The 23682-nt window shown below is 42.1% G+C and overlaps 1 protein-coding gene across 1 annotated transcript; it reads right to left on the bottom strand.

Annotated features, from left to right (window-relative positions):
* Positions 1 to 1588: 1588 nt before the first annotated feature.
* LOC141007472 (serine-rich and transmembrane domain-containing protein 1) lies at positions 1589 to 11041 on the bottom strand. The gene is made up of 2 exons (XM_073479836.1): positions 10967 to 11041; positions 1589 to 1964 (listed from the first exon to the last, which is right to left on the bottom strand). Exon 2 carries the CDS (start codon positions 1957 to 1959, stop codon positions 1618 to 1620), a length of 342 nt encoding a protein of 113 aa, XP_073335937.1. The 5' UTR covers positions 1960 to 1964; positions 10967 to 11041; the 3' UTR covers positions 1589 to 1617.
* Positions 11042 to 23682: the final 12641 nt, after the last annotated feature.

The raw sequence follows: 23682 nt of genomic DNA, 5'->3' as shown, positions 1-23682 counted from the left end.
TGATTTTCAAGCTGTTATTGTAAAGTGAAAAAGTTATATAATGTTGCTGTAATTCCTGGATTTGACTGCTTTTATCCTCCAATGTGTTTGGCTAAATGTACATAACAAACTCAAACAGTAAAGATCTACAATCTATAATCTAGTGTCTAGTTCTAACTCTGCCTAATAGAACAACGTTACAAAGAAGCTGGGACGTCGTGTAAATCAAAACAGAATGTGTTCCCGAGGAGTGATAGCCTTGATACAATTATGTTGAACCTCACCCCATCCTGGATGTGAATGACTGAGCTTTTCGAGGACCAGTTCACCCTTTCACCTGTTGAATGATCCAAACAGGTGTTGTTTCCCCTGTCCAGACTTCTTTGAAACATCTTGAAGGCATCAAATTCAAAATAATCACATATTTACACAAATCTATGAAGTTGATGCCGTAAAAAACACAAGATGTGTCGTCTTTGTGCTGTTTTCATTTGAGTCGGTGTCAAAAGATGATCAGCAAATAATCCCATTCTGTTTTATTTATGTTTTGCACAGCGTCCCATTTCTTTGGAATCAGGGTTGTACAGTAGATGCTGTGAGTAAACTTGGAGCAGAGCGAGGGTTTTCAAATATTATGTTCTGTGACTCCCTGTGCCAATTTTCATGATTTAAAGCTTTCCAGCAGACTCCAAACCAAAGAGTGTGGCTGATAGAGTACCATCACCTGAAAAGATTAACGTGAGAACAAAGAGGATTTGTGAAGAAGAACACAGGCAGATCTGACTCCTTGCAGTGCCATCACCACCGCTCTGTTATTGAATCTTGCGTTACAGAGATGAATGAGCCTCTTTCACATCATCCGTTCCGACTGTGCGCTGTATTTTTTGTTGCCACGTCAAAGAAGCTACATCGCTCACAGTATTAAAATAAAAAATGACGTCTTTTCCAAGCAGAGCCATCCGGCTGCTGCAGCTTTATCCCGGAGTACAGACACGGCTGACAGCTGCACGGAGCTCTCACGCTTCAGTCACTATGGAGACGGCGATCAGACGCCATGTGAGCCTGACAGGGAGGAGAGGGTAATCCTTTACGCTGGTAGACCTGTCTCTCAGGAGCAGAATTTCATCTTGTTGTTTTTGCCACTTCTGACCTGGTCTGTCAGAGGCTGACTTGCCTGTCAGCAGTGTAAGACACAACCCTCATTTCTTTCTCACCATTACATCCACAGCAAGGTGACTCGGGTAATCTCCTTTTTCCAGAGGAATCATGAAGAAATATTGTGCGAGTACAGTTTGTTGGAGTTACAGCATCCCAAAGCCTGACTGAACAGCCGAGGCAGAAGCATGCATATCTGTACAAAGTAAGGGTCTTTTAATAATATTGTAATTCAGAACTGGAATGAGACATGCTGGACGAAGCATCACACGAAAGCCGAAAGTCTATTTGTTCTACAATGAATATGACAAGTACAGCAAGAGATGAATGTTGAGGAAAGATAATAGCTCCTCATTGGACAGCAGTCACTCAGGTTCATTTGTTTTAACTGTTGAAAGAGGCCACAGAGTCTCCCTCACCCTTCAACACCTGTACATCACATTGTCTTTCTCAGTATAAGTGTGATGGCCTCACATCCCCCCCTCAGGTGGACAGCGAGGACATGGTGGACCTCTGAGACGAGATGCTGCAGATCTCCATGTTGGTGAAAGAGCTGCCTCCCTCGCTGCTGCAGTCGGGGACCGAGGAGGAGGAGGAGATGATGTTCTTCAGCCTGTGGAGGGAGATGATGAGCAGCGTCAGCAGGAACACCAGCAGGCCGAGGAAGAGCCACACGTAAACGTAGACGTTGCCCGGACGCCCAGGCGACGAGGCGGCCGCCGACGTCGAAGCAGAGGTCGGGGAGAAACGGAGGAAGGTCCCGTTGTCTACTGGAGGGAGCGCGGTGTCGTTATGGTCCACCAACAGGACGTCCATCCCCGACATCCTGGCTGATGTTTGGCGTAGATTTGCATGAGAGAGAAAAAGAAAGATGAGTGACTTGAGTTTATCTGGAAACTACAAAACTTCAACATCAATAATTCAAACGACCTGCAGGAGAAATTCTCTTTTGTCTGATGAAGCTCCCAGAGGTTCAGCTCGTCCCTCCAGGACGATTCAGACTGTCAGATCACTTGCTGACAAAAGAGCTTTCACCCACATCCTCAGCTTTGGCAGAGATTAAGAGGAAGACAGAGAGCAATTCTGCAAATTTGATTCAGGGCCAACAATTTACTTCAAGAGCCCTAGATGCAGAACAGACTTAATAATCATTTATTTTCGCCCCCTCGGCGCACCAGATGGGAGAGTTCAGGAAAATTAAGAACCTACAAATTGACTCAGAAATACAAAAGAAAATCTTTTTATTGCATTGCCCCAGATGGTTAACCTCGCATCTGGCATTAAACTGCAGAACACATTTCTGTTTAGGGCTGAGGAGATTATAAAAAGTAGTACATAACATGATTAAGGGTATTTCATAGACTGATGAATAAAGATGCACATTACACTATAAACAGAATATACTTGTGATCACTTAAAGTTAGTCTAAAGAGAAAATGTATGAGTTTTAAGGATGAATTTCTTGCCAATCACCAAATAACCCCATGGGCCCCGGTCCGTTGGGCTCATCAGCGTTATTAAAAGTCATTCACATGGCAAAGTCAGAGAGCTTGACAGATTCAGAGGGCCGCTCTGACCAGACTGTAATGAGGAGGAACAGCAGGGGGAGTGCTTGTCTCTTTGAATACCTGTCAGGCTTTTCGGCGCCTGCAGTCGCATATGCTCATAAATGAAGGCATCCTTATCTGATGAAATTAAAGTCCTCATAATCAGCTTTCACAAAGACAGCTGAGAGCCGGCCCTCCTCCACCGCATATTAAACTGCTAATAATCTTCCAGCGCAAATTACTGCATGACTGCAAGACGTGCCCGAGCATCGACAAGCGTTCGCGGTCCTGGTGAGAGACGGACTGGGGGCTGCTTTGTGTTCGGGTGATGCAGGCCTTGTGTCTTGACTTGATCTATGACAGCAGAGAAAGACACTTCAAAGGGAGGAATAACAGACCTTGACCAGGATGAAAGCTGGAGGTCAGCACATGGTCGTCGCCTCAGTGGTGTGTGCTCGTTTCTCTCTTATCCGCCTGCCCTCCTCTACTTCCTCTCCTTTTTATGGTAATGCATTTCACCATGGACCATATGTGTCCCAGGGCACATTAGGCTGCAGTCATGGGAGGCTATATTCGTTGTAGCCTACCTCCTCTGTGAGCCGTAATAACTACGTTATATTATATAAAGACTGGTTTAGAAAACACTACAATGTGCGTTAGAAGGCCCTCGTTTCAAAATTTGTAGTTGTGCAAATGTAGTCTGTAGCACTGTAGATATGTTCAGATCAATTTAAATACAGTATCAAAGTAGTAAAACTTTGATTTGGTTGGAAAGGTGTTTTCAGGCAGCGCTTGGGTATGTATGTGTGTTGGAACCAATGACAATTTGCAGATTGTACTGTACATGTTAGCGATTAGCAATTAGCTCAAGAAATTAACAATAAAGTGAAGGTGTTGTCATTAACAGTGGTTAAAATCACTGTTTTAACGTGATTAAAACAGTAAAATGTTGACACCTCCTTAACACTATAAACATTTGTTTGGGTTGTAAAGAAGCAAGGCTGGGATGTGTGTATGTGTTGTAGCCATTAGCGAATAGCAGACTATGTAGCTGTTAGCGATTAGCAATTAGCTTGAGCAATTAAATTTCAAAATCCCATGGACCCGGATCCGTTGTTAAATAAAGCCCAGGTAAATGTCTACTGAACACTATGAACACTTGTTTGGGTTAGAAAGAGCTAGGGACCGGGCCGCTAGCTGCACAGCTAACTGAGCTAACTACTGGCTAGCAGCTAGCTCTGGTGGTAAGCTGTCCAACCCTTATTTGTTAGGACAGATGGCCCATTCTTACACAGTAAAAGTCTTTCGCAGCACTGTTGAGGTGATATGTTACTCTCCCATATAATTAAATGTGTTGCACCAGTTTGGAGCCAGGATTTCATTGTGAGCCGCTAACGAACGTCAATGTCGGCACCGGTAACTTTTCTTGATCTCGTACTGAGTGAGGTAGCTTTTGAAGCTGAAGCAAGCCGCTCTGTCCCTTAACCCCCAGCTCATTCACTTCCTTTCATTCTCTTTCCCATTCTCTGCGTTTGTCTCTCTCTGGATGGCACATTTGACAAGAACCCTGCTCTCTTTAATTTACAGCCATCTGTACCTTTAGGGAGATACGGCATAATGAGAGGGGATGAGTTACGCAGCGCTCTCTTTCTGTGATTGCTCTCTTGCCCCGACTCTGTTTTCTTTCTAAAGGACTCCCAGTGGTCCTCCAGCCCAGCGAAAAAATGACTTTCCACTTTTGTTGACTTATATTGTCTCTTTGTCTGCAGAGACTTGTTGAGCTGAGGGATTAATATTCACTGCACATACAACGCTCTGCCCTCCTCCTCCTCTCCGTCTTCTATTTGTCTTTTCTATCTGGCTGTTTGTCGCCATTCTCACTCAATCAACGCTCATTTATTTAATTGCTGAGATAATGCGACACTAATGGATTTCATGTTTATTAGCAACATTTCCATGAGTGGGAAAAAAATCCACAGGTAATTTCTGCAGCTCCCAATCCCACCTCAATGTTTCTCTTTGTAATTTGTGCTCAAAATGCGTCAGTCATGAAGGTGACTCTGAACCCCTGCCTGCTCGCTCGCTCTACATCCCTCTGCTCGTGTTTCCTCTACTCTGCTGCCTCTTTCCTCATCTTATCCACTGTCCTGCTCCTGTCACTACCCTCCCACTCTTTCCTGCGCAGTATAGGTTGCTGTCGTTAATGATATGTTGTTTTGAAATCTGTGATGAAGCTTGTTCATTGTGAGCTGAAGAGGCTGATAATTGGGCTTAATGATGCTTTTTGTATCCAGGCAACAAGGTATGTTCGGTTCTTTTTTCAAGCTAATCTACTTTAAGAGGGCAGGCCACGCAGTCCCGCTGAGGCTGAAGAGGTCAGACGCACACACACCCGCCTACGTGCAATAAATACCCGTAGTTATTTTCTTTAGGAATAGCCAGAACTGTAATAGAGAGTACACCAAAGGCTAATTGGAAAAATGGTGTGCCTTTATTGAGGAAAATTAAAATGTTTAAAATGTCTTTTTTTTTTATGTGGTTGAGGTAGTAAGACAGAGATCTGAGTTTATTCTTGTCTCCATGTGAACAATCTTCTACATTGTACGTTTCCTTATGATCAACACATCCACATGGTTACTCTCTAGTTTGCCTCCATCAAGCTTTACCCAAAACCTTTGCCAACAAGTGTCACTGCCCTCTCTTATTGAAACTGTTAAGCCATTTTTCAAACATGTCCTCAACTACTGAATAGATCCACTGCCAATGCCTCCCAGAACAAATATAGAAACTAAGAGTAGAAGTGACGGGCGTACTGGACCTTTGTTGTACCGGACCTTCATAGTCCCAGATCTTCGTTGTACCAGACCTCCAGACCTTTGTAGTCCTGGATCTTTGTTGTACCGGACCTTCGTTGTACCAAATCTTTGTTGTACCGGACCCTCGTAGTATCGGGCCTCGGTAGTACTAGACCTTCATAGTACCGGCCCCTTCATAGTACCAGATCTTTGTTGTACCAGACCTTTGTCGTACCTAACTTTGGTTGTACTGGACCTTTTTCTATACCAGACATTCATAGTACCGGTGCTTTGTCGTACAGGACCTTTGCAGTACCGGACATTTGTTGTAACGGCCCTTCATAGTCCCGGCTCTCTGTTGTATTGGACCTTCGGAGTACTGGCCCTTTGTGTAGTACTGGACCTTTTGTCATAACAGACTTTAGTTGGACCTCTGTTGTCAAATGGTAAACATTGTGAAATGGTTCTGTATATTATTTGCTTTGAGTGACAGCTAGCCCTGAGCTAATCCCAGTCACTAATCTTGACCTCTCTACCATGTATGGTGTTGATGCCTTTTGAGAATTAATGCAAATATTGGACAAATAATATAGGTTGCTGCGTGGTTAATTGTACTAAAAGACAGGAGTGGAGGGACAGACGCTGGTGTTTTGGATTAACGAGCGACCCCGTTAACTGGCAGACAACTGCTGGAGCTGCTGAGCAGACAGCCCTGGGCAGAGCCCCGAGCTTCTTGAAAAAATAAACACATGAAGTCGGGGAGAGCATGGAGTTTATGTTTGAAACTTTCAGGATTAACAAGTAGATTTATCTTCAGTCTTGCTTTTCAGCTGGCTGCTGAAATCCACTGTAACAGTACTTATCTCTTATTTGACTACTTAACTTTACTATACTTAACTTCATGAAGTTACAGAAAGGAGATGGGGAGAAGATGAGACACTCAGTGTCTGATTTTGCTCACTATTTAACAGCTCATGAGGAGTTTGGGGTAACTCAGGTAACTCAAACTCATGCAAAAAGCGCAAGGAGCTTACAGCTGACCTTACAGTAGAGGTTATATCGCTACCTGTTGCTTTGGCGAACTTGACAGCATGCATTTTCATACCATAGGTGTGGACGGGATTTTTTTTTAAACAGGAGGAAGAAAAAGAATGTGTTTTAAAAATACCCTTGTTCGTGTGGACTAGGCCTTAGTAACCAGTTTGTATTTGGCTCGCCTCAGCTCCACCTCTTTGCCCATTTTCTATAAGCTGGAGTTAGGCAAAGTCGGGTTCTGCCAAGGTGGTGAAATCTGCAGTTGTTTAAAACAATAGCTGATATTGTAGCTTCCCACTGTTCTTTAAGGCTGAATAGACACCATGTACAGCTGCAACTTCCTCCTGTCATCCTCCATCTCACAGGAGCAAGGAGTCATGCTCAGCCTCAAACTTAATTGGGATGTCAGAGGCTCCTTCACTTCCCTCTGATGTTGGACAGGATGATAGAAGCTGCTGGTACCAGTCAGGGGCAAACACCTGACCGGTCCTCCAGAGTCGGCACCATTCCCTAAGATTGGACATCACCAGAGGCTCTTTGACTTGACTTACATCTCCTTCCTTCTTCAATAACTTAACACAGAAGCAGTTTCCTGTCCTCACTCCCAGTCAGGGCATGTGGAGTTCAGGCGTTTTGATACTGCAGCCTCCTTATTCTCCTGTTTCCTCCTGGGTCTCTGAGCCTGGAGCGTAGAAGTGCTCTCCCTCAGCTATGACTTTTCTCTGATTATGTATTTCAGCTTTTTCAATGGCAGCATTGCCCTCTCGGCTATGTCAAGAGCTTTTGATATATTCTCTACATCCTTGGCTATCTCAGCTGCACACTCCTAAGGCTGCCCAGAGCAAATTTCTCTTCTTGAGTTCCAAAGCATTCTCCACCTTTGCTTGTTTGGTCTTGACCTGAGCATATGTTTTGTCCTCCTCCAGTCTGTATCTATAGACATTGAGCCTTGACTCCCAAAGCTCCCCTTTGTCCTGATCAAACTCCATCCTGAGCTGCACAGTCTCCACACGTCACTCCTCAAACAATCTCCTCCTCTGCTGGTGGAGTTCGTTCAGCAAAACTCCTCCTGAGACATTGTGCCGTAAAGCTTCCTCTGCTCCACTTTCTCAATCTGTTTCTTACCCCCCCCACCCTCCTTCAATTTCTCATCATCGCCTTAATCTTCCTCACTGTCAGTGCCGTCAATGTATATTTGGCACAATTCGTCTCATAAAGCGTGTTCTGTCCACATAAATATCCTGCGCTCTTGTTGTCTACAGTGTCTTCGCACAGTCTTGTCACCTTATATGTACTTCTACAAAGTCTTTTGTATACTGTGGGTTTAAATACTGCCCGACATTTGTTCTGTTACCTCCGCCAAGGAGGTTATGTTTTGACCCGCGTCTGTTTGGTTGTTGTTTGGTTGGTTTGTCAGCAGGATTACAGAAAAACTACTGAACTGATTTCCACAAAACTTGGAAGGAGGATGGGTCTTGGCCCAGAAAAGACCTCATTAACCTTTTGGTGCGTACCGGATAAAGGGACAGAATTTTTCTCACTTTCTTTAATATTGTGAGATAAGTGAACAATGTAAGAGGGAATAATGCTTTGATCTTGATTTTTTTTTTTTTTTGTGAATCTGGTGTATTTAGGTGGCGGATCTAAATAAAATCCACATTTAGTGGATTTTAATGTTTTATTTGATATTGCATTAGGCTTGATTTTATTAAAGGGGACTGTTTGTGAACCTTGATGAAGTTATGCACTCTACTGAGTGCCGTTCTACTTTAAAAGAGACATAATTTTATTTTGGGTCACTACTAGAATGGGTTTACAAATATCCATCAGTTTTCTTGTCCTGTCCAGTCCGGCAGCACTGTCTCCTGTCTCTTGAAGGACCCCTCCTAATACCCAGTCTGCTCTCATTGGTCAGCTCACACAAGCCTGAGCCAGCATCCCTCCCCGTCTCTCCGGTCGGCTCTATCATGTTTTCACCTTCCGGTTAGCCTCACTTCTACTGTGAATATAGGCACAAGTTATGCAAATATGTGACAAGGCGACGTAGTGTGATGTCAAGAATTTGGAGAATTAAAGGCGGGACTACTAACGAGGCGTTTCAGGCACTTCAGGAGCAGTGTTTTCTGTGGGATAGAGGAGCGGCTGTAGGCGCGGACTTTGGGCTTTTTAATTTTCAGGACCTTTTACATGCACAAGAACTGGAAGGAAAGGAAAAAAACTGTAAAAGTATAATAGGTGTCCTTTAAATGATAGTCTTTGCTGCACACAGTTTAATGTTCTAAAGGTGCATAAATGTTATGAAAATATGTCAATAAAATCAAGAGTATAGTAATAACTGTTTGTTTTAAGAGATGAGGTTTTAGAGATTTGATGTTTGGTCGAGCTAAACCGCATTTAATCTATCCATGGATTTATTCAGAAGATCCAGGTCAGCCTGATTTTATGGCTTTGTTTGTAAAATGTATTATTTTTTTCATAAAGCTCTATTCAAAATTAACAATAACTAGTCCATTCACGGCCAAACATAGACAGCCTTGGACCTCTCTACTGTTTCTAATTAAAACCTTTGCGATCTCGTTCAGGGACAGAAAATACCCCTGGCCATTACTGGAATATTTACAGTCCATGCATGCAGCATATGCAAATATTTACCCAAGCCTTAACTTCCCAGAGAGACGCATTCTGTTGTGTGCTCCGTTCTGGTATTCGCTCCTCACTTCATGAATAATGGACACGAGCCACATGTGGCAAAATGTCATGGCATTTGGACATCTTTTGAATGTGTGTGTGTGTGTGTGTGTGTGTGTGTGTGTGTGTGTGTGTGTGTGTGTGTGTGTGTGTGTGTGTGTGTGTGTGTGTGTGTGTGTGTGCATACATTTTCCTCACTGTGTTCATAACACATGCCCGAACAGACGTGACGAGCTGAGCCAATGGCAGAAGTCATTCACATGCATACACATTTAAACACTACGCAAGACGAGCACACGTACAATTCCAGCTCCAACAAGAGATTGCCAGGAGATAAGAGCAGCCTGAATTTCAAATGTGCTAAATATCTCATATTCTGAGCCAGATCAGCTGAAAGCAGACCTGAGGCTCAACAGCGTGAATTCCAAATCTCCTCTGCAGCCCCAAATACCAAAGATAACCCTCATCGGGGTCATAGATATGCAGGAATGATGAAAGTATGAAGAAAGAGAAGTTTGCAATATGCGTCACAAGCTCTCAACCATTTTCCCAGTTTTTTCTTTTTTCATTTTTTTGGAGAGACCAAAAAAACCCTCTGCAGTTTGGATTGTTTCAACATTTACTTTAAAAGAAAAAAATACACATATAAATCCAAGTTCCTGTATGTATGCCAAGACTGCAAATTTAGATAAAGAGACGGAATTCAAATGAGTCTCCAAAACAATAAACTAATGTTTTTATTCATCGCCTTTACATTTGAATGACAAAATCTCACAGCGCACCTGAGAACACTCGAAGCTGCAGCAGGGGTCGAGCCCGCTGCCTGGTTGTCATCTCATTCTCTCAGATGTTCGGTGAGGATTTTCCAAAAAGCCAGATGGGGGCAAGTTCTCAAAGGTGCAACTGACAGGAAGGTGACCCGAGTTAAAACCTGAGCAGTAGTTATAATTATAAAAAAGGAAGTTTTGTGAGGTTTTTTGGTCAGTGGCCAGTGTAGATAATGAGCTCTTTTGCTTTGATGTCTGAGTGTGTGTGAGTGTGTGTGTGTGTGTGTGTGTGTGTGTGCGCCTTTCAGTTCATCCCTGTGGTGAAGTGTATTTTTACACCTCGTTCTCATATCTGTTAATTACTCCTGATACTTCTGAAAGCAGTTGCCAATAAATCCGATACTGTTTGTCTGCCTGCAGCTCGTGCCCACTCTGTGTCTGTGATGATGAACGGGGGTGAGTCATACATCATTTTTAAAACACAAACAACCCCTGCTCTTGTTCTCACTGCCCTGAAAGGACACTTTTTTTTACACCCTCCTCCCTTTTTTTCGGGTACAATTGCTTCACTCATCACTCTCTCCTTCCCTCTTTTTCTCAACCGCCACCCAGGAAGCCCCGCTTATTTCCCAAGTTGGTGAATGGCATGAATTCTTCCCCTCCCTACCTTTTATCCTTTCCGGCAAGTCTCAATTCTCTTCCTTCATTTTAGCACTTCATCTTCCCTCTCTGTAACTGTGTTTGTTCTCTCACTAGTGCTCTGCAGGCAGAGATAACGCACTGAATAAAGTTGCTGGCAACTAAAAAGAGAGATTTGAGGTCAGTAATAGCTCTTTGTATCCAGCAGGGATCCCCTCTCACAGATCAGATCCAAACCATCCCAGCTCTGTCTCTCTTAAAAACAATTTGAAAACAAGTCATTTAAATAAATACAAAATAAGCCTGAAGCATCAGCAGCACACATCTGAAATTGGTTGAAAAGGAAGGAATAGTTACAGACCTTTTTTGTGTGTGAGGCAGCTGTTCTTCCTCACCAGCGTTCACGTCATGCAGAAATCCATCCCGTTGTGTTTGGTCTTCCAGCCGAGCAAACCAGATCTGTTGCCCCCGAGATCTTCCCTCTGAGCCTGTCCGCTCTCTCTCTCTCTCTCTCTCTCTCTCTCTCTCTCTCTCCCCCCTCTCCCTCTATTCAGTGTGACACACACACTCAGACACACACCACGCAAGCACCACCACAGCTGGAGCAGACACAGTCAGATGTGGACTCTCTCTATGAATGGGCTCACATTCAAAGAGGAAACACATGCCACGCACAAGTTGTGTAACTGAGAGGCTGTGGCTGATGAATGACACTGATGTGGAGGCTTTGTTGGCTTGTACTTGAGAAGTGGTGAAGAGGAGAGGGTGTAGTGCTCACTCTAATCCCGTCCCCTCCCTCCGTCTCTGCCCTCCCACTTTTCTCTCTGCTGCTCATCACCTTTCAATAATGATCACATTAACAGTCAGGTCTATTCTCTCTCTTTTGTACTCTCATTTTCACTGGGCACATATTCCCCACAGCTAACAGGCTGCTCAATAGTGGGTTCGGACAGACAAATGGCTCGATCAATACAGTCAGACAAATGGTTTGATACACATGCAACCTTTTGTTCAGGTTGTCATCTCTGTGCTGTCAGCAGACTGCGTCAGTAGAAGGCATCCAGTGGAGAGCGATAACCCAGCTGCCGTCGCGCTGGCAGACAGAAATGCTCAGATGAGACCTCAGACGATTAGATGAATGAGAAAGTGCGGCCCGAGAAGAGACAAGCAGCCTTTAACACCACTCTGTTTTTTCTCAGCGCTGCTCTCCTCGCCTCTCTTCCTCTCCAAGCTTGTATTTCTCACCTCTCTCTCTCTTTCTCTCCCTCTGACTCCCCCTCTGAACATGATGTCTTGTAACAGCAGCTTAGCACATCTGTTCTTTAAAAGCACACAAATCAGAAAATGAACATTTGCACTTGAAACGAGCTTTTCTCCAAGATGCTTCCCATACTTTCTGGGAGGAATAAAAGCTGTCGAACTCAACAAAAGAGAGATGATTCTATTTTTAAATTCTAAACTGTTGTTGTGAGCAGAAGTCAACAGTAAGGACTCCTAATTAAAGGGTCAGTTCACCCAAATTATAGAAAAAAAAGACATTCTCACCCGCCTCCCCAACCTAACTCTTGAGAAACCCAGTTGTCAGAACACAATTTTGGCAGTTAATGTTTCTGCCAACCACTGTATATGTCATGTATATGTATATGTATCATATTGTTTTTATACAAAGCATGTCATATCATGTTCACATGACATACTTATGACAGGACTGTTATATCAGGGGGTGGAGGTGACAAGGCTGCTACGTTTCAACATTTGTAAGTGTGAAACCACTGGATATTTATATAATTTTCAGGTCAACTTACAGCCGTGATTGTGTGACAAAAAACTGATATTTTTGATGTGAAGTCAGGAAATCTCCAGTCGTGTTGGTGGCGACAAAAGCAGGTATTTTAAGCCATAACACGATCTTTTCCTAACCCTAACCAAGTGAGTTTTGTGCCTACGCCTAACCAGAGCATAAGCACAGCATTGCCACAACATGAAATAGAAGATTAATCCTAAAATAATGTGAAGTTGCAACATATCCATGGTTTACAACAACACACGTTGCTGACATTTATTGCCACATGGGTCAGGTATCTAACAATGCAGATAGTTTTGACAAGTTTTGACATTTAAATCTGCAATTCATGCCACTACCCAAATACAATGGAGCTGGAATTTATTTGTTCACATGCTGACGTGTGTTAATTATCTGTAAACACCAAGTACAGCCGAGCCTGATGGGAATGTCATTAGTTTTGCAGGTATTTGGTCATCTACCATCTTGACTTGATGATAGCGCTAGAAGAAACATCACCAAAGTTATTAGACTCCATCATCTGACAATCCATCAGGTAGGTGTTGAGATATTTCAGAATCAGAATCTCCTGTCAACTCTTTGTGTACTGACACAGAAATTGACATACAGCTAGAAACAAGGACAACAAAAAACAAAAAATAGCGACTGTTCTGGACCGTACTGTAAAATACAAGACAGTATACGATGGATATGTGCGTCAGAGGATCACCAAAATCACTGAATCGTGTCCTGGAAACCATAAACTTCTGTAAAACACCCCAAAAACAAACAAACAAAAAACTTTTCTTTGCAATCCATCCCATATTTGTCAAGATATTTCATTGGAACAAACTGGTGGACTCGCCGACAGACGGTCAACCAACAGACAAACAGGCCAACATTTCCTTCCATCCCTGGAGCCACGCCGCCAGCATGGCTAAAAAATTCAACAGTGCGATCTTGCAGGAACAGTGCTCATGTTAGTTTGGAGAATCCACAGAACACACTGTCGCTGCTTTTATAAAGACTATTTCTCTGGTAGAGAGGAGTTCAAGTTAAGAAAATGTTTTTATTAATTGGGTGAACACTCCAAATAAGTTTCCGTCGCTTTTGATCAAAAATAAATTTTGCACATGACCCTGAACTTCACACTCGAGCTTGTTAGCACCTTAATGGTATTCATGAAGATGTTAATTGTGAGGCAGATGACACCTGTCTCTGCTCTGTGAAGGGGAAAAAGGTGCCTCCTCTTCCACAGATGCCTCAGCCTGCCACCATCTGCCCGCTGACACCGGCACCAGAGGGGGAATGGCAGCGGCGGAGAACAGAGAGAGTTGAGATGAGAGGACGATGACTTTATTTCACATCCAAATCCAGCTTCAGCGAACATCACATGGCTGGTATGCATGTGTACTTCAGACAAAAATGTGACGGCTTATGTGAAAAGGCCTGGGATTCATCTGATGAGCATATATCCGTTTGTGAATATTTTCTTAATCTGAACGAGCCAAAAGGAGGGAAAAAGTGTTGATAAATATTTTAAATGAGATGCTCCAGGCTGGTTTACTGGTGTTGAGGGGGAAACCAAGGACAGAGGGACAGAACATTGCACATCATTTGATTATGCAATAATTATTCCTCCTGACCTCCACTCTGCTAATCACACTCTGCAAAACCATTCCTAAACCTATCACAGGGAATCCTTACACTCACACAATTCCTTCTTTTCCTAAAGCGGGAATGTGTTTGGCAAAACGAATCGTGTCCATGCGAGTACATGTGCTCGTCTCTGTGCTAACTCGAGCATCCTTGTGTGCATGGCCTGTGTGTGTTTGCGTGTGACAGAGAGAGGACTGAAGGATGGAGATAAGAGCTTTGGCCTCAGCAGGCTTTTGTCACTAATCCCAGAAGGCGTGGCCGCCAATTCCGTGTCATTCCCTGATATCCCAGCCCGTTCTGACTCCATGCCATCCCAGCGCTGTCCTTGCGAGGACACCACTCTCTGCACTGCATGATAATGAGGGGGAGACATGCAGCAACGAGGGGGGCTGTAAATGCATTTGGAGACTATTTTGGGTTTAAGTGAGTGTGTGTGTGTATGTTTGGGGATTTGACGAGCTCGTTCTGCTAAACTTCAAGCTAACAGACGGGAAAGTGTCAGGATATTAGTTGCAAATTTGTCAGTAGTTCAGTGTATTTCAGCTGCACTACCAGATATGCTTCACATCTCTCTGGTAATCTGAACCAATTTGAAAACTCCCCGCCGAGAGCGAGGATCACAAAAGTCAAATTCAAGACATGAGCGCAGGAGGGCGTCACTTGTCTTTGTCCTTGTTGCAGGAAAGAGTATCTATGCATCCCTAATCTTTGACAAGCTAAAGTTAAAGTCTAATATCTTTTGTGTCCGAGATATTCAGATCAAACTTCAGCCGATACACGTGCACCGACTCCATCTTTTCCTCTCATGGCAGTGTCGTGCCAGTCAAAATGAGCTGCACAGATCTGAGGCCACGGAGCTGAGAAAACATACTGAGGCATAACGGTGATACACACACACACACACACACACACACACACACAGGACAGCAGCCTGACAAGCGAGTACTTGTACAGAATAACAATGAGAGGAGATGGAAAGACGATATCGGCACCGTACCAAACACACCCTCCCACAAGTGGGAAAAAACTGGGCAACAACACCGATGTACAAGAACGCATGTTTGAGCAAGGAGCCCGTGAAGTGGCCTGAAACCTTTTGAAACCTCGTTCTGCTAAAACCTTTACCGCTAATAGTCTCAGGCAATTTTGCCCGAACCCTCTGAAGGGTGCACTCTAAATTCATGAAAGAGGAGAAGAAAGGAAAAAATGTCCTCAAAGTCAGATTCATTTGAATACATGAATAATTTAGCACAGCAAAAGATTTGGGGCCTCTTAAATTGCAAATATAAAAAAAATGCCCTTACTCTTCAGACATTCATAATTCATACGTAGCACGGCTCGGGCACGGAGAGACGGCGAGATATCCGATGCACCAGTTAGCATCAGAAGGTATAGACTAGAGGATACAAGGACAAAAGCAACACTTTGTCTGGCAGCATAATTACAGTCAGGTTATGAATTTGTACATTTCAGTCAGCCGTCCTCTGATTCGCTCAATAGTTAATGAATCGACGAAAAACGGCAGCGGACCCCAAAAAGTAAACAATTAAACTTTCATCAAAGGTTTTGTCGCATCATTATGGCTGTTCCCATATGCTGTGATATTCTATAAAGAGTTACCCGCTGGTTATGCATTGGTTAAACAGTGTGTGTGTGTGTGTGTGTGTGTGTGTGTGTGTGTGTGTGTGTGTGTGTTGTGGTATCCCGGTTAAAGCAGCATAATCATCCCACCGTCATAACAAGACAATAAGAGCTCTCAGTCTTGGTGTAACACCCCCTTTCCTCTCTCAGAGCTCATTTTCTTTTCATGCCCCTGGCTCATTACTGTGATGGGCCTTTTAATGGGGAAGATTGGCATCAAATTTCCACATCATATTCCTCAACAAAAGCCCCTTTGATCCACATTAGGATGATTAAATTAGGCAGTATTATAGCACGAAGAGTGGGCGACAAATGTGACCTTCAGACATTGAGAAATATAGATATTTTTAACTACTCCTCATATTTGATGTGGTTTGCTGGTGTTGTATCGGGGGAGTTTTGAGACTCTTCCCCTCCACATATTAAATGATTTTGCAGTTCTCTTCACTGAGGCCCCTGCAGTGTTTGGCACAGACGATTTGGCCTGTTCGGAGTTTTCTTAGTCTCATGTTGCTTTGAAAACTTTCATATAAGAACACTGACTGCCAGCCCTCTTAGAGAGCCAATAAATATTGCTAATTGGCCGTCAACCTAACATGACCTATCTTTGCAGCAGTTTTTGGAATTTTAACAACAATAACTGACGAGTTAAAGATGTTTTCCATTTTGCGTTATTTTTTCAAGAGATGTCAACCTATCAACATGTGAAAGACTGCGTGAAAACAGGCAGTAGTTGAAGTTCAAGAGATAAAAGTCGGGATATATCAGAGGACGTCACAATGCCTCTCCTGGCATCAGACGCTTAAAGGAACAGTTCACACAAAAATGAAAATTCAGTCATTACCTACAGTACTTACCCTCATGCTGATGGAAATTTGGATGAAGCTTGGCAGTCCATAAAACATTTCTGGAGCTTCACAGGAAAATGGCTTTGCAGCATTCTCCTAAACGACTGAAGTAGATGGGGACTTGTTTTAAAACGTGAAAACAATGTTTAAAAAAAAGTGAAAGTAAAAATAAAATGTAGCTCGTCCGATGTAATCAAAGTTTCAGAGTTCCCAAATTGATTTGTAAGACATTATTTACACCCTTGAGCCTGTGCACCCACTTCAGATGGGGTACACGCTATTAGCTTAGCAGCTACAGTACAGTGAAGATTTTGGCTTTAAAATGGGTGTTAACAACATCTTTTTAAATCATTTTGGTATCTTGGGGCTTCTGGAGACTTAGATTACTTCAGATGAGCTGTATGGGGCCATTCAAATTGTTTTCAGTTTTTTTCAGTCCCCATCTACTTCAGTTGTTTAGGAGAATGCTGCTGTTTTGCTCTGAAGCTCCAGAAATGTTGTCAGAACTTCAGAACTTCAAAACTTCATCCACCTTTCCATCGGCATGAGAGTGTATAGATAATGACAGAATGTTCATTTTTGGATGAACTGTTCCTTTAAGAGACTCAGTTCCTTTGAGAGACTATGTTTCTTAAATTCGACTGAATTGTGATCAGTTAATGAGCTTCTTGCTCTGCATAAGGTGACGGGAAAATCCATGTTCAACATGGATAAACCTCAGCAGATTAGGTCGCCTTTTCGTCTTTTTATCCGGTGAGTTAGAAGCCCGTTTTGGAACGAACACTGAGAACATTTTGTCTTGCTCAGGGTGAGAGACAATCTCAGCTGTGATCCCTCCCAACAGGGGTAACACCACTGGATGAGGGTGCAGCAGCTGAGAGATGAGACGCGCCCATCCTCATCTGGGAGGATTCTCCCCGGATGGCGCAGTATTTTAGAGGTGATGCTCAAACCCCCAGCCCATCTGGCCCGAGCCTGTCACCAGCAATACATCACGCTAATGAAATGGCAGCAGCCCAATGCTATCTGTCATAAGCAATCTGCATCTGCTTAGGGACTGAACGGAAATGAGGGAGAGGGATAAAAAGACAGAGGAAGACAGGGAGACTTTGTGTCCCCCGAGCAGGTGCAATGTTTTGGTGTTTTTGTGTGTAAGTATGTGTGTGTGTGTTTCCTCCTCTCAGCACGATGTGAACAGATATTGATTCTATTTCGAGAGGTGAAAATAGCCACAGCAGGCCACCATATCTCCCATCTCTACTGGACCAAATAGGTGAGGATATTTTATTGGTTCAGTGGTGGAACAAAGTTCCAATGCATCTTATCTGTCAGAGGCAATTACTCACTGTACCCTCTGTCTTTTCTCATCCTTCTTGTATTCTTCTTGCAACTCGTACTGATATCTATTTCAGCTCCACAGACTCAAATATTACATATAACTACAGACCCAATGAAAAAAATTCAAAAGCACTGAGTAAAATAACTTGCTTAGCTTTGATTTTATGATCTCCTGTCCAGATAGCAGCACATGTAATCTTCTAAAGATTGAATCCAAACGATTTATGCTATCGAGTCACGATGTTTGCCCTCTAAATAACTGATTCCAGGCAATATTGCCTAGCATGTCATTAAAAATAAATTTTCCTGCCCAAGGACCCCACTATTTGGAGATGTAGCAGATGGTATTGATGGACAGGGACATACCTACCTTCTTCAGATTCTATTTGCTGCCACTATCAAGTGTATTATGGCTCGACCCACATCCCCTTACTTGTAATTTGTAGAGGTCATATTATGCTTTTTGGGTTTTTGCCTTTCCAAGGAGGTAAAGTAAGACGCAACAAATTTTTAACATTGTTTTTTTCCTTTTTTAAAGCTGTTTACAGGACGCATAGCGATGAGGTAATGTCTGTATTTGTGGTATGTAGGATTGATAACTGTAATATGACGATGGTGCCCTGTTGTACCACCAGACTACAGAGCAGCATCTTTACTCAGGCTGTGAGACTCCCCAGTTCATCCTCAGCACTCCACTATAAAAAATAGTTTTAATTTCATGACTTATCCATTAAAGGGGCTCTATGCAGTTTTGAAGTAGAAATTCAAACTCAGAAATTTAGTATTAACAATATTAATTAGGAAATAATTACGGAAGCCCTAAAGGGCCATGCATTCATACATTTTATTTCCTCTGTTTTCCTGTGATAACGAGTTAATTTCATTTGTTTTCTCGAGATCTCGAGTTATTATCTCGAAATAACAACTGCCGTTTTCCCGAGATAACGGGATAATTTTCTCGAGATCTCGAGATAACGAAACTTTGTTTTCCCGAGATAACAATATAATTAATTTGAGATCTCGAGATAATGACTGTGATATGATAGGCCTGAGATTATGGAGACGCCGGGACCTCGTAGCTGGTCAGCTATGTAGTTAACGACGACATCAGGCTCACTTAGATTGCGCCGCCGATATAGCTGAAGGCCTGCTAACCGTAATCTAAAAAAAACATCTTTTTAGATTACGCACACTAATGTGTATATTATCTGTAATAGCAAGGCATAATGCTATTTCAGCCTGTGTCAGGCCTTGATTGAAAAGATATGTGACACGGTGATCGATATGCTCTTGCTCCTCTGACATTGCTACACTGAATGATGTTTCCTGCAATGATTTAATATACTACACTATCGTTTTGCTTTCTCAAGATCTCAAATTAATTATATTGTTATCTCGGGAAAACAAAGTTTCGTTATCTCGAGATCTCGAGAAAATTATCCCGTTATCTCGGGAAAACGGCAGTTGTTATTTCAAGATAATAACTCGAGATCTCGAGAAAACAAATGAAATTAACTCGTTATCACGGGAAAACGGAGGAAATAAAATGTATGAATGCATGGCCCTTTAGGGCTTCCATAATTATCTCGAGTTATTATCTCGAAATAACAACTGCCATCAAGGCCTGACACAGGCTGAAATAGCATTATGCCTTGCTATTACAGATAATATACACATTAGTGTGCGTAATCTAAAAAGACGGTTAGCAAGGCTTCAGCTATATCGGCAGCGCAATCTAAGTGAGCCTGATGTCGTCGTTAACTACATAGCTGACCAGCTACGAGGTCCCGGGCGTCTCCATAATCTCAGGCCTATCATATCACAGTCATTATCTCGAGATCTCAAATTAATTATATTGTTATCTCGGGAAAACAAAGTTTCGTTATCTCGAGAAAATTATCCCGTTATCTCGGGAAAACAAAGTTTCGTTATCTCGAGAAAATTATCCCGTTATCTCGGGAAAACGGCAGTTGTTATTTCGAGATAACAACTCGAGATCTCGAGAAAACAAATGAAATTAACTCGTTATCACGGGAAAACGGAGGAAATAAAATGTATGAATGCATGGCCCTTTAGGGCTTCCATAAATAATACAAACTCAGAAATATTTACCTTTTCCATAACTGAGTAAACAAGATGTTCTCAGAGGAAAATAAGGTCCAGAACACTGTTTGAAGCTGCAAAGGTGGCAGGGTCCGCCACATACAAACAAAGTAAAACAGAATGTAGGCTTAAAAGAAATCAGTTAATGAAGCTCTTTCTCTTCTGATCACAACTACACAGTGCACCTTTAACTGACTAACTACAGTATAATGATGAAATAGAATTAGACAATCTTCTCTCTGATGGTCTCAATTGCTTATGTAGGTCATATAGAGTGATCAGTATTGCATTGAGACTGTTTAATAAACAGTTAAAAGGAGTATTTCTAAGTCATACTCTCTCTTCTTAATATCATTGCGCTGTTAATGTAATAAGCATTATCACTGCAACTTTAACTGAGTGATTTTGTTGAGCAGTGATAAAATCTCAGAACAAAGGGTGTGTGTTTCAAGTGTCTAACGTGATAATGAAAAGAGATAAAGATGCTCCCCCTGTTGGGTCCGGAAAATGTCATCTATTAAAGTCATTAAACATGAAGTGTTCTGAGAGTTTCTGGGTTTCATTCTGAAAAAACAAAATGCTGCCAAATGTTGGAACCTGGCATTTCAAAGTTTTGCTCCTACCAGCCAACACTTTTCTGGCAGCAACTCGGATTAGTGCTTGATGAGAAAGTCTTTAGAGGGAAAACGTGGCCAGCTTTTTGATATTTGTTTTTCTGAAGATAAAGCATGTAGTGTTTGACCAGGGAGATTTCTTCAAGGACAGGTTGGAAAACAACATATTTACAGTAAGATGCAACTAAAATCAACTTAATTATCCCAAAAGAAAAAAGACATTTCATCATTCATCATTTGATTAGAGGTGAAACACACAGTAGTTGTCAAATATTACACAATTATAAATGCAGCAATTGCAAATGAGTCCTCCATTAAAGTCAGCGTCAGGACCATGTAGGTTTGAAGGTTCAAACAGCAGCCTTGTGACCAAAAGGTTGCAAATTGGAATCTTTAATCCCCTGTTGCTCCGCTGGAGCTCAGCAGCAGCATGACGAGCCTGTGGTAAGTGCTCCTGGGTCCTCCTAAATTCCCAAAGCTGGCTTTTTACTGCCTGAAGTCTTGCTGTGACCAAGATGTAATAATGATAATAATCATGATAACTATAATTATAATAATTTCAGGCATCTCTGCATGTAAACATCCACTCGGTTTTCACACATTAAAGATACATAGCACTTTGAGTAAAAGTCACTTTGGTGTTTTAATGAGCTGAATATTTCACTGCTTTGCACCATCTCCGTCCCTGAGGAGCCTGACTGAGCAAAGGCTCTGTGGTAATTTGTAAAATGAGATATAACAAGGTCACAGTGTCACAGGGTCGGTTATACATTTATCCAGACGTACTCCTCTTATATGACTTCTTGGGGTTGTAGCCTCGAGTTGTGGCTTTGCACCTACTCTGTCTACATAATCTAACATCTGCCTAAAATGTTAATTTCACATAACAACATGTCAAAAGTCTGTGTGATTTATTGCAGATGAAGAGCATCAGGCCTTTATTACTGAAGAGAAAGCCTGCCATCTGATGGACGACAATGAACTTGCACTAACTCTTCACTCATGTAGCTTTCTATACAGACTTTTTCTTCTTTTCAATAAGTATTTTTATTGTCCTCAAAAGACAAATGCTCTGATGTAACCCACACTTTGTTCAGTAGTCCGACCAAAGAGTGTAATCTCTACTGCGTTAACACTTACAGTGTGTGTCTGAGCACGTCCACAGGACAATACATCTCTGTGTTATCTATTGTGGATGTCGGTGTGTTATCCACTCTTGATCTTTGTTTTCTTCTGTCATCCTGTGCTGTCTGTACTTTGTAGCTATGGGATTAAAAAAACCATTGCCACTCCTCTGATGTGGGATGCAACCACGCGACAACAAAGGCAAAAACAGCAGCTAGCACGGTTAATAATGCAGTTCACAGTTTGACCGCAGCTGAGGCCGGATGGCTGTGTCCCCATTGTTACTCACCCTCAAACAACCTCTGTGATTTTTTTTTAGTGTATATAAAAAGAGGAGTACCAGGACAAAAGGGCAAGTTACCAACGTAAAGAGAAAATCCAGATTTGAGAGAAAATCCCAGTGACACACATGATGAACTGCTTTGCTGACATCAAGTACAAATCTTGGATCCAAATCCTGGAGCAGCTGCCAGTGATGGAGACAAACAGTGACCACGCTCGAGATTTGTGAAACAGACACGTCACAGATATAAACATATAACAAAAAGCAGCTGTTTTGCTGCTTGGGTTGACACAGTTTTGTACATCTGGAGATATGAGGCATTTCGAAACATCTTGATGAGAACCAGAAGCTTCACTTACAGATCCAACAAATTCCATTTTAATTATCCACATTTTGAAGACCATTTCCTGTCTTTCACACTGGTTTATTTATATATCACATATCCCAAATACAGCTTCCAGACAGACTATTTTATTATTGCACTATGTGTATAATTTTTAAAGCAACATTATGTAACTTTGTTTAACCTTATTTTAAACATACACAAATTTGGGGCACCAAATCGCACAAAATACCAATTTATATATAATGATGCTTAAACTATATTTTCCAAATAATTTAGGCACACAGACAGATCTCCTGTACTTTCACAAAATATCTGCACTGTAGTGTTCTCCACATGTTTCTTAACAACAAGCAGTTGAGTCAGAGTAGACTCTCTGTCACCACTGGACCAGCCCATGGCTTGTACTCAACACTTCTACTCTCTATCCTCTGAACATAATCCCATCTTGTCAGCACCTACTCCAACTGTGACGCTGCCATTCTTGTGGAACCTTTGTCATTTTATGACATGGTGACAACAGCTGTCTTCATCAGTGTGTCTAAAGGGACTCGCCATCCACACAATCCAAACGCACAGCTGATTTAAGCACATCCCACTGAGCAGAAACATATCCAAAAGACATCATTTCAATGTCTTTGACAGTGTTGAAAAGACATCCAGTGGAGTTTTTTAAGTCTTTTTTAGACGTCTTTTAATGTGTGACGTCCTTACAAGGTTCAAAATTAAAGTTTTTACAATGTAATTTTAGACATCTTTTCAACTTCAGTCACAGACGTCTAAAGAACTTCTTGTTGTTCAAAATTAATGTTTTAATGATGGCCAAATTTTACTCCGCGCAGCAAAAGGTACAGGATAGATTTGAACACCAAGCCTCAAACCTCATAGCCTGCAGGTTACAGTTTACCAGGTGAGCTATTCATCAGATTTATTGAGTACCATGTTTTGGTCATCCAACCTTCGTTAGGTAGGCTAATATTCCAAAGTTGGATGACCAAGATATGTTATTCATTAAAACTGATAAATAGCTTACCTGGCTTACTTGTTCTTGCAATCAAATCAGAGTGTCTTCCAACTGAAAAAATAGACTTTGATTTGATAATCAAAATAACCAAATATATCCAAATCTTTTTTTTTCTTCGAGTTTTTTTGTGATTGTTGCGGGCAAAAATCCTTGATTATGTGGCACATTTTCTTAAAAAATGCGATGGAATATGCGGGATATTTATGCAATTTTATGCGATGAAATTGCGGGAATTTGCAAAAATTGCGGGAACTTGCAAAAATTGCGGGAACTTGCAAAAACTGCTGTTTGATGAATAAGAAAAAAAAAAAGTGAT

Source organism: Pagrus major, chromosome 13 (genome assembly GCF_040436345.1).
Source record: "Pagrus major chromosome 13, Pma_NU_1.0".
Classification (NCBI taxonomy): Eukaryota; Metazoa; Chordata; class Actinopteri; order Spariformes; family Sparidae; genus Pagrus; species Pagrus major.
This window is presented reverse-complemented; position numbering and strand designations above follow the sequence as displayed.

Bases quoted from the DNA above. Each gene is read 5' to 3' on its own strand.
- LOC141007472 (XM_073479836.1), bottom strand. From the start codon at position 1,959: ATGTCGGGGATGGACGTCCTGTTGGTGGACCATAACGACACCGCGCTC.